Raw genomic sequence first — 12,826 nt, 5'->3', positions numbered from 1 at the left:
ACCAGGCTAGGTTGAGGAACCCCCCATGAGCTGCCTGACGACACGGGCCATGGTATGGCCTTGCAGGGTTTATTCTTTGTTGCTTTGCATGTTTGAAATAAGGTTGGAATATACATTTTAAATTAAGTAGCATATGCCTATAATTCATGGAGACCAACCTGGTCTACATACAGCAATATTCCAGTTTTAAATACCATCTTGTGAAATCTGGGGATCTGATTAACTGGGTTAGAGGCCAAAATTCCTAAGGTTCCTCAGGAAACCTTCAGATCATCTCCTTTGTGATATGTCGTAGTCAGATATAAGTGAATATATACAGAGGAGTTGGTAGTCACATCTGATCTTGTATTGGTTACCTTCAGCATAGGGGTGGCCTATTTCAGCTTAGGTCAGAGTTTGCAACATCTTGCATTCTTTGAGTGGAATGAGTACAAAGAATGTGCAAGAACAGGTAAAGAAATGTCAGAAGTGCTACCATTTTTATTAGTGCTACTCGGTCAGCCATGGAGATAGGCCTTTTATTTAGTGGGCTAGCCTATTCAGTGCTGGACCATAGTTCAGCCTTGCAGTGGCTTCTGTGTCACTGTGCAACATGACCCTAGATATTTGACTGAGTCTTCCACCCATCTGATAGGGAATTCCAACACAGTTTTAACTGTGCTACTTGCAAGGGGGTATAGTCTGGCTCTCTTATCAGGGAGAGAAGTTATCAACTTGTTATTGGACAAATATCAGAATATCATCTGTGTTTGTATATAGAGCAATAGGCAACCAGAGCAGATTTGGCTTCCCATGTGCTAATGACATTCAATCTCTAGGGGACTAATTGGACTAAGACTAATTTAAAACGTAAGGGTGACAGGGTAGCCCTGTCTAGTACCTCCATTCACTGGAAACACATCCAACATGAAACTATTTGCACAAACAGAATTGAATTATAACCGTGATATGAACTGCAAAAAACAATTTCCCCCACGCCATGGTTTTGAAAGTCGTAGGATTTCTCAGAGTCCAAAAGGATTTCTGCAACCTGCTGTTCGGGGTTAGGATGACGTAAATCCACAAACACAGTACGCATATTAACTGCCACAGATTGATCAATGTGGGTTGAAACTCATTTGAATAGGAGAGATGATATTCGCACCAGTAAGGACATATGGTTCCCTGCCGCCTTTGCCAGGATCTTATTGTCCACGTTAAGTAGTGAATGTAGGCGATATGTTGCACTTTTACTAGACTCCTTACCAAGATTCAGGAGCACTGAAATAATAGCCTTCAGCAGTGAGGGGGAATGTAACTCACCATATTTCAGAGCCTCATGGAAACATCAAGAAGGTGTTCAGCTAATATATTTTTTAAGCTTTATAGAAATAGACAATTAGGCTGCCTAAGCCTGACCCTTAGCCGTCTACTAGGCTCTCAGTGAATATATCTCTTCCATAGATATAGGTTAATTCTGTTGCCAAAGCATCCAGATACTTTTCATTTTGATGTCGGGTTGCAGCTCTCCACAAGTTATACAATTGCCTCTGTTCCCTAATGTGAGGAAATAGGGTATATTATATGGTGTGGTTGTGCGACCACACTCTGTATTATACTTACCATCCCCTTTAGGAACAGTTGGTTTAGTTTGTGAACCCCTTAGCACAATACTGGGTAGCTGTGGCTCTGAGCACTCAGGAAAATATGTAAAGCATTTAAACAGTACAACATTTATAAGGTACAGTAAATATGCACTTTCTATTTATCTGAGAACAAGCTCTGGAAAATTCAACAAATCTGACACTTAAAGCAAAACTTGGATAAACATCAATGCAGTTACTTTGGGTGACCAACTCCAGCAGGGAGCCAGTCGGGGGTACCAGCAATGACCTCAGAAACATTTACATCCAGAAAAGAAGTTCCGGGTGTTTTATCCCCTTGCAATAACTTCCTATCGAAGAAGTCCTGATGCAGAGGATACAGGATGCTGAAGATGCTGAAGGATGCTATGGATGTTATGCAGTCGAAGGGGGTCTTCCTGCAGCTGCTCCTCGGTCCAAGGGCTTGGTGAGGCAGTCCTGGCCACAGGGACCAACGCCATTCTAAGTCCTCTCGAGCCTGCACGTATACAAGATATTTGAGATTTGTCGTGAGTTGGATGACTTTCAACTCATTAAAGGTCAACCCGGACAAAACTGAGGTGCTGGCCATTACTATGTATGATAACCCATGGTCTCATCCCTTTTGGCCACAGGAACTGGGAGACACTCAGTCTCCAGCACCAGTGGTAAAAAACCTGGGTATTAAAATTGACGCTAATCTTTCCTTGTCTAATCAAGTTTCCACTGTCTTTGGGACATATGTGGGCCAATTAAGGCAATTAAGGAAACTCTCACCTATCCTCGCGTTTTCCACCATGCATACGGTAGTGACAGCTATGATCCTGTCTCGGTTAGACTTTGGAAGCGCGCTTTATATTGGGCTACCGGATAACCTGTTAAACAAACTTCAGGTGGTAATAAATGATGCAGCTAGGCTGATTTTTAAACTCCCTAGATATACAAGAGCTGCCCCTCTTCTGCAAAAACTTAATTGGCCCCCCATAAAACAAAGGACCAAATTCAAGGAACTTTGTATCGCCCATAAGGCTCAATATGGACATGCCCCAAGTTACATCATAGAGCGCCTTGTGAAGTATGTTCCAAGCTGCTCTCTAAGATCCTCCACAGGGAACCAATTATCCTGCCCGCTGTTTAATCTCACGACAAAAGGAGGGCGGGCCTTTTCCGTCTGCATCCCACAACTGTGGAACAGGCTCCCACTCCATCTCCGATCGGAGAAGGCCCTCCTACTCTTTAGAAGAATTTGAAGACCCTCCTTTTCATTGAAGCCTGGGCTTAATTCCACTTAGTTTGGGACCTTCATTACCCAGGGGTGCTGTAGCTTCCCTCTCTCAGCGCTTCGAGACCTGCCGGTATTAAGCGCTTTATAAATTACAATTAACAATAACAATATACTAGGGACTTATGGGTAATTTAAATATGCCAATAAGGAGTATACCAATTTTATCATGTTTAAAGGATGAGCGCTGTTTAGCAGGGGTAAAGAGCACAGAGTTCTGTAGCAAGCAAAAATATAGTTAAGCAAAAAGGCAAAAACAAATCCAGGGTGAGTGCAGAAAGAGCAAATTTCCAACAATCTGTCTAACAATTCTAAGCAGATAATACACTTTTGTCCCCGGCTCCCTTCTTTCAGATAAATTGGACGTCTTGCAACGCTAAAAAGGTGAGCAAGACACACTTGCGCTGCTTAAAGTAGAATCAGTTTGGAGGCTTGTGCTGGGACATGATCTGCCTTTGCAGTTTCAGTCCCCGTGTTTTCCAGCTTCTTGTTGGGCTAGGCTCTTTTGAGGAGTTGAATCGCTTTGCTTGTGGGCTTCCCATTGGTGCTGCGTGTTGGACTTGGACCTTTTTGGCAGGTTTACCACTAATCTTTTTGCCTTAAGCTCTGACATGGTGGTAGTGGTTTTAGGCCTCTGGGCACTCTGGTCCAGACTAAAGTGCGTGCACTCTCTGTGTACATGTGGTGAGATTGGCGTGCCCTCCCATAGGAATGCAGGGATAAGTGTGTCCATGGTAATTCCTGGTATGAAAGGAGTGCAGGTTCAAGTTTAGTATGTATGAGGATAAATGCTGCGCAATGGTGTGCGCAGATTTATGGTGACTGGTGAAGAAATGCCACTTTTAGAAGTTGGCATTTTTGTGTGCTATGTGTCTGCCTGCCTGATGTGAATTGCATGTCTGGCTTGGAATTGACAGGATTTGAGGGGTGTGGGTGGCTCCAGGAGGGGCAGGGTGAGTCAGCGCTAGGCTGAGTGGGACACCTGGGCTAAGAGAAGTTGGAGGGGTAATCCCCTGACTCTGAATAGAACTGTGCCCAGGCTGTACAATGCTGGCTCTGCCCCCTGTGGTGTGTCTGATCACTAAGCTCCCACCTGACAAAGAGGAAGAGGAGCTTACAAAACAAAGTGCTTCAAATCCCCCCTAAACCAGTACTTACTGGTATTCCCAAGCCCTGTGCTGTGACACAAAGGGTGTATAAAAGAAGGGGCAGTGTCCCCATTATGTTGTTCTGTACCTTGGTGCTGATCCTGCTGCTGCTGGGGCCCGGGGGGTGGGAGGGGGCGGGGGCGCTGCCATGAGGGCTGCCTCGATGGGCCCTGCATTGCCCCCTCATCTTTAAATACTTCCAGGACTTCAATCCTAGCGCCTAGTGAGCGCTTACTTGCTATTTCTGCAGAGTGCTTTATTTATTCTGAGAAGGAGCGCTTCTGTTTTCCCTGTGCAGCGCTGGGCTGCGATCGTCTTCGAAGGAATCCTGACGTAGGGATTTCCCGGCATCTCTGGCTTCCTATGGGGGCTCAACCCGCTCCTGCGTCTTTGTTAAGCGGGAGCCCACTCAGCAGTGCAGGAACAGAGGAACGTTGCCGGGCCGCTCCCAACGCGACCCGGAAGTCCTGCGGCCTTGCCGAGTTGTGGGCAGGGCCGGAAGAGGTGCCCGTGTTGTGCAGCGGTGTTCCAGTGAGCAAATGGGAGCCGCGACGAGGAAAGGAGGACGAAAGCCTACCCCGCCTCCATGAGCACTGATGTAAAGTCCCAGGTGGGGGCCCGGGTGAAGAGAAACAGGCGGCAGAGGCTGCCGATTGGCCGCGCGAGGCTCCCAAGAGTGAAGGGAATCCCCGCGCAGCGAGAGAAGTTAGAGTTTTTCCCCGCACAGAGGAGACCAGGAGAAGTGCTGCCGGTCCCGCCTGCCGAGAGAGGAGCAGCGCAGAGACCCACGAGGAGCTGGTGAGTGAAGGCTCAATGTGGTGGTGCTGTCAAGGCACAGCACAGGTGCAGGGGTCGATCCTGAGCGGCCTCGTCTGGCAGCGGGCTGCTCCAACGAGGCATACTGAGTGTTTGGGTGCCCAGAGGGGCCCTTGATTCTCCCTGTGTTTTAGCTGATCCCAGCTGTCCTGCGAGAGCGCAGGCAGCTCCAACGTTTTGGGGGCAGTCTCCTTTGAGAGTAGAAGAGCCCCAGAGTCTATGGGGCAGATCGAGGCACATTGTTGGTGCCTGGGCGGTCCCGCCAGAGAGCGGGCCGCCCAAACGATGGGAGGCATGTTTTACAGCCCCATGGGGGTCCAGAGGGCACAGAGGTGCCGGGCCCCTCTTTAGGAAAGTGCTACAGCTGCGCCGCACCAGCGCGGGCTGCTGACGAGAATTAGGCACAATTAATTCAGAGTTCCTGAGTGGGACAGGAGGCACAGTGGTGTCTGACCTTCACTTGCTTTACAGCTGCGCAGCACTTCTTGCTAGCTGCCACGTTTAGGGCCAGTTCTTTGGGGGCATGTTTTGAGAGAGGAGTGAGATGCACTCCTTTGCCCTAGCGCAATGGCGCACTTTGGAATCCGCTGCATAGGCAGGAGCCCTGACATTCTGGACACAGAGCATTGGAGCCACTTTGAGAAGGCCAGTTGGCCAAAGGGGTTAGTGATTTACACGATATTAGGAAGTGTGATGCTTTACTATGATTCATGCCTCTAAATGCGTTTGGGGATGAGATTATGTGCGTAATATGTTTATGCCAGTGAGATTATTTCCTACTGTGAGTATACCCCTAATGTGAGTGATGCTTAGGAGGTTAGGTTCTAAGATGTTAGACTTATGAGGTTGGCGTACAATGGATTTGGCGCCTAATGTGATACTGTGCATAATGTGGTTTATGTTACAGGCTGATGCTGAGTACAGTGGTTACCAGTGATTACTGGTTGTACGTTTATGATATGTCTTACTTGTACTAAGTTCACTTTGTGATGGTTCTGACAGTGGTCCAATGGGCCCTGCCAGGTGTCAATAATCCCTTGTAAATATGACCTAGTGCCAGATGGCACGATGTATATTATGTGAGTACTATTGTAATGTGTTATGAGAATACAAAGGCTATTTTTGATATAACCTTGTGCGGAGTTCCTTTTGTGGTGTGCCTGGGATGTTGTTGCTGTGTGCGTGCGCAAACGCTTTACACATGGCATCCGGGATAAGCCTGACTGCTCGTGCCAAGCTACCAAGGGGGTGAGCAGGGGTTAACTTTGGCGTGTAACTCCCTTCCCCTGACTAGAGTGGGGGTCTCTGCCTGGCTTTGGCGCAAGCCTTAGCCAACCAGAGATCCCATTTCTAACACTACTCCAGCCAAATATTGTGTTGATTATAGAGGGGCATCCTAAACATAGGCTGGATCAAACTCAGATTGACGCTGCAAAGGCCCTGGACCTTCCCTGAGGTAGTGGCGGGGTATGCTGAGGGACCCATGACCATTTATGGCGACAGACTAGACACTGAAGGTCTCAATACTGAATGGTTGTACTTACTTCGGATGCAGCACTGAGTGTGTTACACATAGAGTTTGGCAAAACTACTAGGGGAAGCTCTTAGATGTGTGTTCAGATTCATAGATGTTCATGTTCTTGACCAGCCTTGCCTGGCAATGTTTATGCCACTGCAATGTAAAACATTTGTTATAGCTCTATGCTTAAATTGTATTGCCCCTTGTGCTAAATAAATCTAGATGTGTTCGGGCAGAGGTTTGTAAATGGTTTTGCTCAGAGCCCCGTGAGCAAAATATTTTGAAGCGGCCCCCCTCCAAACCTTTACAGCAATAACTCCCTGGCGGGCACAGTTGAATGCAGTGGGCGGGCCTTATGAAATTTCAGGAGTACATTTTCTGTAGCTCATACTCGCCACAAATGTGTCACTTCTAAAAGAGAAAACGTGTCAAACAAAAACATTAATTGACCAAAAAACACTATTCCCCACAATTAGTTTGTTGTGAGCCCCTCATCCTCCGGCGCCCTTTTGCTGCACTAATGATAGTTGTCACCCTGAGTTTCAGGCTGTCTCCTCTGCCTCTTTCCCCCCTGTGTGACAATACCTGGCCATCGCTCCATCCTTGAAACAGACTCTGTCCATTTCAGACAAAAAATAGCTTCCACATGTTGCCCCTTTCTGCAGCAAGGGAGCCATTGGCCCTAACCCGAGCAAGGAAAATGAGCCTTCATGCCACTTTTATAAAGACAGACAGTCATAATTGTGATGCAGTGAGCCCCTCACTTTCCTAGGCTCCATGCCACTGCTTCTGCTTTACTAATGATAGCTACTTCCTTGCGAAGAGGGTAGTTTCCTCTGCATTTGTTGAAAATATTGGCCCCCATCTGGCCCCAACTGCCTCTCTGCCATCTCTCTGAGGGCCAGCTTAGGTGTCTCCTCTGCTTAATTTTTTTCCTCTCTGGAGCCGTTCCCCTCCCTTGGGCCCATATCAACACTGGCAAAGCAAAGGTGTTCTAGACCCTAATGCAAGCAAGGAAGGATGATAAAAACAGCCATAACTGTGATTTAGTTGGACCTTGACTCCCTGGCAGTTTCCTCTGTCAACTCATTTTGGGAAGCACTCCTAGGCCTGAGGCAGAAAGCTTTGTGTAAAGATAAAAATAAGGGGGAAAACCCCCACATCTAGTCGCCTTTTGCTTGGGCCCTTTTCCCTGTGCACAAGCGTGTCATCTACCCTAATGCTAGCAAGGAAAAAGGGTCCCTGTGTTTACTATAATATATACTTTGAAAGCACTTGTTTTATCTTAAACTCAGGGCGTCTGATTTACTAAGAAGGCAAGAAATACAGTGCATTAGCTACAGTTGCTGAGCTGCATTTGGTGAAAGGGAGACATCAGAACAGCACCATATATCTTAAGATATGGTGCTGCTCTTCTCTCTCCCTGAGCTGGCTCACTTTTGGCAGCAGTGTGCCTACACAGATACCCTGGCACCATATTACAAGGGTATCTGCCCATTCTAAAGCATAGGTTTTGTACTGGAAGGGTCCCTTTGCAGTATGCAAAAACTATGCATTACGGCTTTTCCAACTTGGTATGTGTGCTCTACAATTTAGCACACATGTAAAGTAGGAAAAACAAGGAGACCTAGGATTTTGGTGTAAATTTCTGTCTGCAATTCTTTATAGATAGGGATTTACATCAGACTTTGTGTTAATTTAGGGTACTATCTAATGCAAATCTAGATTTGCTTTGGATAGTATATCCTACCGTAACACTTTTCCTCTGGTTTGCAATACAAACCTGACGCAAAGCAATGGTAAATCTAGACGTTGATGATTTTGCAGCAGCTTATATTAAACCGTGTACAATACATTTACAGTGCTTTCTGTTAGTGACTGGGATCTCATAGCACTATAAATACACAAGTCGCTATTCTCAACTGCACCAAACAGTATCCAATTCTGTGTCTCTGATCATCAAGAGACATTCAGTGCAACTGAGATTTCATAAGGGAAAAGAGCATCTCCAAGCGATTAGTTTAACTTGCATTTATTTTTCATTCAAGGATTATGCTTATTTTATAATCAGTTATCTGAAGATGAAAAAACAAGACACCTACAGAACATGTTATTCTTTTTAGTCACGTTTTTGTCTCTGCCACCACAGCATTCAGGATCACATTTCCCATAGTACTGTTTAGCACTTCAATCACAGCCTGGAAATGTGTTATTTAAACAAAGTTACTCTTCCAGGCCATCTTCATTTACAAGTACTTGTTGAGGCATTTTTGCCCCCTCACCCCCCTGGAAATACAGCCACGGACCCCTAGGGAGCGCATCACACAGTTTGAAGACCTCTGTGTTAGAAAAAGATAAATGTGATAACATAATACAAACCCTCACATAGGAAAAACTTTTTTTTTAATCGTTCTTCATCCTGAAAACAAACCTGTTTTTCAGCTCATGATAAAGATATAGTCACGTTGATTGTAATCCTCCTTTGTCTCAACCTTTTTCACACAGATTGCAAATTCCATGGTTAGCACTTGGACCGGCCCACCAGCAATGAAGTCCTTGTTTACCCGAATGTTTTGCTGCAAGAGTTGTCCAAACATTGTGAAAACCAACAATTTTATGAATTTTCAAAGCTATTTTCTTGAAAAGGTATTTATTGAAAGCACAATATGATGACCGTGTTTTGCTTCTGAATTTCTTACCATTATTCCTCTGCAGCCTTGTCTACGATCGCATTCTGTAATTCTTTTTGATTTCTCCGCGGTATTTATGTTCTTCACTGTGTTTTTGGTTTAAGGATATCTTTGTATTGATCACTACTACTGCCCGTATCCAAACTACCCTTAAAAGCAAGATCAAAGCTGGTGAAATTACATCATAACTCAAAACCGTGTTGAATTACACCCTGTGATTGTAAATTGTGAATCATACTGATTAGAGGTACCAAATCTTCTCTAGTAGAGATACAGGAGAACTCTCAACATTCATTTCAGTAGAGCAGAAAGTTCGTATCTGTCCCTCAACTCTTGTTGGCACATGACTCTTGATTACAGCAGCCACCTGGAACGACTTTTAATTCAGTTGGAATCTCTAGCACAGCCCTTCAATTGTTCTACTGTCTTCTTATCAGGATATAATCAATAAACTAGAATTGGCAAATGAACATTATTAATAAAATCGGTAACGTGTTTTTCCAAGAGACCCTATTATCTCCTTAAATATCTCTATACGACTATGGCAGAGATATTCACGCAATTTCAATTCCAAATGAACCCCACCGACATACTACCCAATACAGTATGAGGTTCAACCTACGCACCTAAATGGCGCGGAAACAGAGAACATTGTATGCCATTAACTCTTTTTATACCCCTCTTCCAGTGTAGTGCTTCCAAGAAGTTGATGCATTATCACTATAGTATAGAAGTCAACACATATGGAGGTCTCCATTGACTCCAATATTTTTTTCAGAGTATCACAGCATTGTTTGAGAGACTTGTAGGTACTCCAGATGATCCACCACGATATTTCTATGCACATCTCAATCAACCCGATCTTAACATATCTCCACTGGCTTTTGTTGGAACAAAGAATAAAGTTCAGACTCCAATACATAGTCTGCTGATCCTTCCAATTTAGAAGCCTGGAATGCCTGTATGTGTTAGTCCCCAAATGAACCCTGGTATCAAAACCATACTAATTGGCCAAGGGTATACAACATGGAAAGAATCAACAAAGTGCTAGAATGAGATCCTGGGACTTGCTGCATTCTTTCTGGAACTCATCCCAAATCTTTAGTCTGAAAACACATCTACTCAAGGAGACATTTTGCAGCCATGCTAATTCCACAAATACCCATTGTTAAAGGAACTAGCCCACTCCGAATGTTGTACTGAAACCATTGAAATCTTGTTATGCTACCCTAAATGTCTGACAATGACTAAGAATGGGCCATTCCCATGCAGTTCAAATGAATGTAGGAAAAAAGTCTCAACTCTATGGAATATCCTTTGAGGAGCATTAGGGATTTGTATTATTTCATTCACCATGTTGCCTGTAAATGAATGGGATGCACTCCTATTTAGTATGGTTTAAGGTGTAGTTTTTTTGGCCTAAGTTACAACTTTGGCATTACTATACGAGGTGTGCTTTCCCACTCACAGGTGACATGGGAGAGCTTGGTTCAATGCACCAATTATGAATGTGAATCGCAGGTTATTGTAGCCCCGCAAAACACTTGAATGCTTATGGATTGCAAACTATCCCTTAAAGGGATCAGGGGCACTGTGGTGCCAGTAACATACCTTATTTCCCTATTCACATTTTCACACACCCTGTACTAAAAGGAGTGAGTACTTTAAAGCAAAAAGTATTTATTACCACAGGAATAATCTGCCTCTCAGTACATCTGAAGCAAATACACAGAACATTATTAAAACAGTAAGCAGACACGTTATAAATAGCAAGAATAAAATGAAAATTTCTAGCATGTTTTAAAATGTCATTTAAAATCGAATACCCTAATGCCTATTTCTCTATGCTACATTAACCGCATCGCTGCTGCGGTTATTTTTGCGCTGTGCGGCTGTTTTCTAATTACCGCGTTACATGACGAGCTCAGCTCGTCATCCGCACACGTCACCCGTGGCTGATGACGAGCTGAGCTCGTCATCAGCATCGAAGGGGTTAAGAGAACATGGAAGGCAGAGTAACTTGCAGTCTAGAGTTTCTTAGCGAGAAGAGACAAGCTGCATACCTTATTGACAGAAAAGGCTGTCTTTATTGGCGTAGACATGGAGACCGTGTTCCCCGCGAAGGGCAAACACCCACTGCAGTAGCAGTCAGTTGGTCTTCCTCGGAGAGTCGACTTTATAGGCTTCATGTGAGATGTATAATCTGCAAAGTGTGTTGGCAGTAGATGAGAACGTCTCTGGCAGAATCTCCGGTAATAATCTGGACAAAGGACCTCTCTTTACTAGGGCATTTCCTGTATACTAAATCTTACCAAAAATTGTTAGTCTGACATAAGTTTAGAAATGTCTGACATAGATTATGTGCATCAAGGTGTATGTCACAAATGTTTCCTTATGAACATATAAAGTAAAAGGACGTCAATTCAGACTATATTATTTTAGTTATACAGCTGCATATATTCCTATTAAACCATGACATGGTGAAGAGTAGGAATTTGACCCAGTCAAATGTAGCATTGTGTTGTATCTATCTCATTAATCTAATGACTTGACGCTATCACAGTTCTTAGAAGACAAGGTCAGACAACATCTGCATCCAAGTGCAGACATGGCTATGATTATGCATAAATCGAGAAAGATGGTGACTTCCATTGTTAGAAAGTGGGAAGATGACGACCTCCATTAGCCAAGATGGGGTTGGGGCCTGCATAAGATGGAGTTGGGCCTCAGGGACTTTTCAGACGTTTGTGGTGATAGCTATTATGCTCCTTGACACTGTTTTGCTTGATGCTCAGTAGGTGATTGTGTGTTTCTAAACAAAACATACCGGTTTCTTTCATTTAACTTTTTTATTGTTTTGTTATATGGCTGTACCCAACCTAATAATAATAATAATCACACTTTCAGTTAATACAATCCAAACGTTTATACAAAATGACACATTGAACTGTTGAATATAATTTCATGACAATTTATTCTTTTTTCTTCTATAAATGGAAAGTTTACACTTTTTACAATGTATGTTTCCCACCTCCGAATGTTCTTCATATTTTGTCGAGTATTTTACGATTTCCTATTCGGATTCAAGCCTGCGAATCTACGAAAGATTCAAAACTGGAGAATGAAAAAGTTACTTACTTGTACTCTGTGGTTCTCCAGTATTGATATCTTTCATAGATTCACATGCAACTCTCCCACCTCCCTATCGAGGATTTAGCCAACCTGTACACAAGTACAAATAAAGCAAAGGTCTCACGGAGTCCGAGGAGATTGAAATCTCCTCCGGCTCCGTGAGAGCTTTGTTCACAGCAAAAGCTGTGAAGGACAACATTGGAATGTTGGCGCTCTGGGCTTCTACCAGTCATTAGAATTCCGGAGCGCCAACATTCCAATATTGTAATACTTATTATAATTCCGCAGGACTCTCACCTCGATGACTGATTCAAGCATGTGAATCCATGTAAGATATCACACTGGAGATCCAAAGTTTACAGATAAGTAACTTGTTATAACACATACATAAAGTAAAACAAGAAAGAAAAACTGAGGTTTAAAAAAACACATAATTACAAAGGAGAAAAAGAGATGAATGAATAAAAGGAAAAAAGTAAGACCTAAGTCGAAAATCATATATCCAGGCCAACTAAATGTAGGACGTGCCCCTTTTGCCTTGTTACCTTCCCCCCCACACACACTTTTTGCCTGAAAGCTAATGCAACATTACTTGATGTGCCCTGAGTCCCTGCCAATCAGGTTCCCAGGGTCTCTGT

At 44.0% G+C, this 12,826-nt stretch overlaps 1 protein-coding gene across 2 annotated transcripts in view; it reads left to right on the top strand.

Annotated features, from left to right (window-relative positions):
* The window catches only part of TAF2 (TATA-box binding protein associated factor 2), a 765,870-nt gene that overhangs the window by 375,999 nt on the left and 377,045 nt on the right, over window positions 1-12,826 (top strand). For both annotated transcript variants that reach the window (XM_086966160.1, XM_086966159.1), the window contains exon 17: window positions 8,872-9,012. In XM_086966160.1, the coding sequence (XP_086822286.1) occupies window positions 8,872-9,012 (141 nt within the window). The remainder of the gene's footprint in view (window positions 1-8,871; window positions 9,013-12,826) is intronic.

The sequence above is a fragment of the Lissotriton vulgaris genome, chromosome 4_1 (assembly GCF_964263255.1).
Source record: "Lissotriton vulgaris chromosome 4_1, aLisVul1.2, whole genome shotgun sequence".
Lineage (NCBI taxonomy): Eukaryota > Metazoa > Chordata > Amphibia > Caudata > Salamandridae > Lissotriton > Lissotriton vulgaris.
The sequence above is the reverse complement of the archived record's forward strand: the minus strand, read 5'-3'. Positions and strand labels throughout refer to the sequence as shown.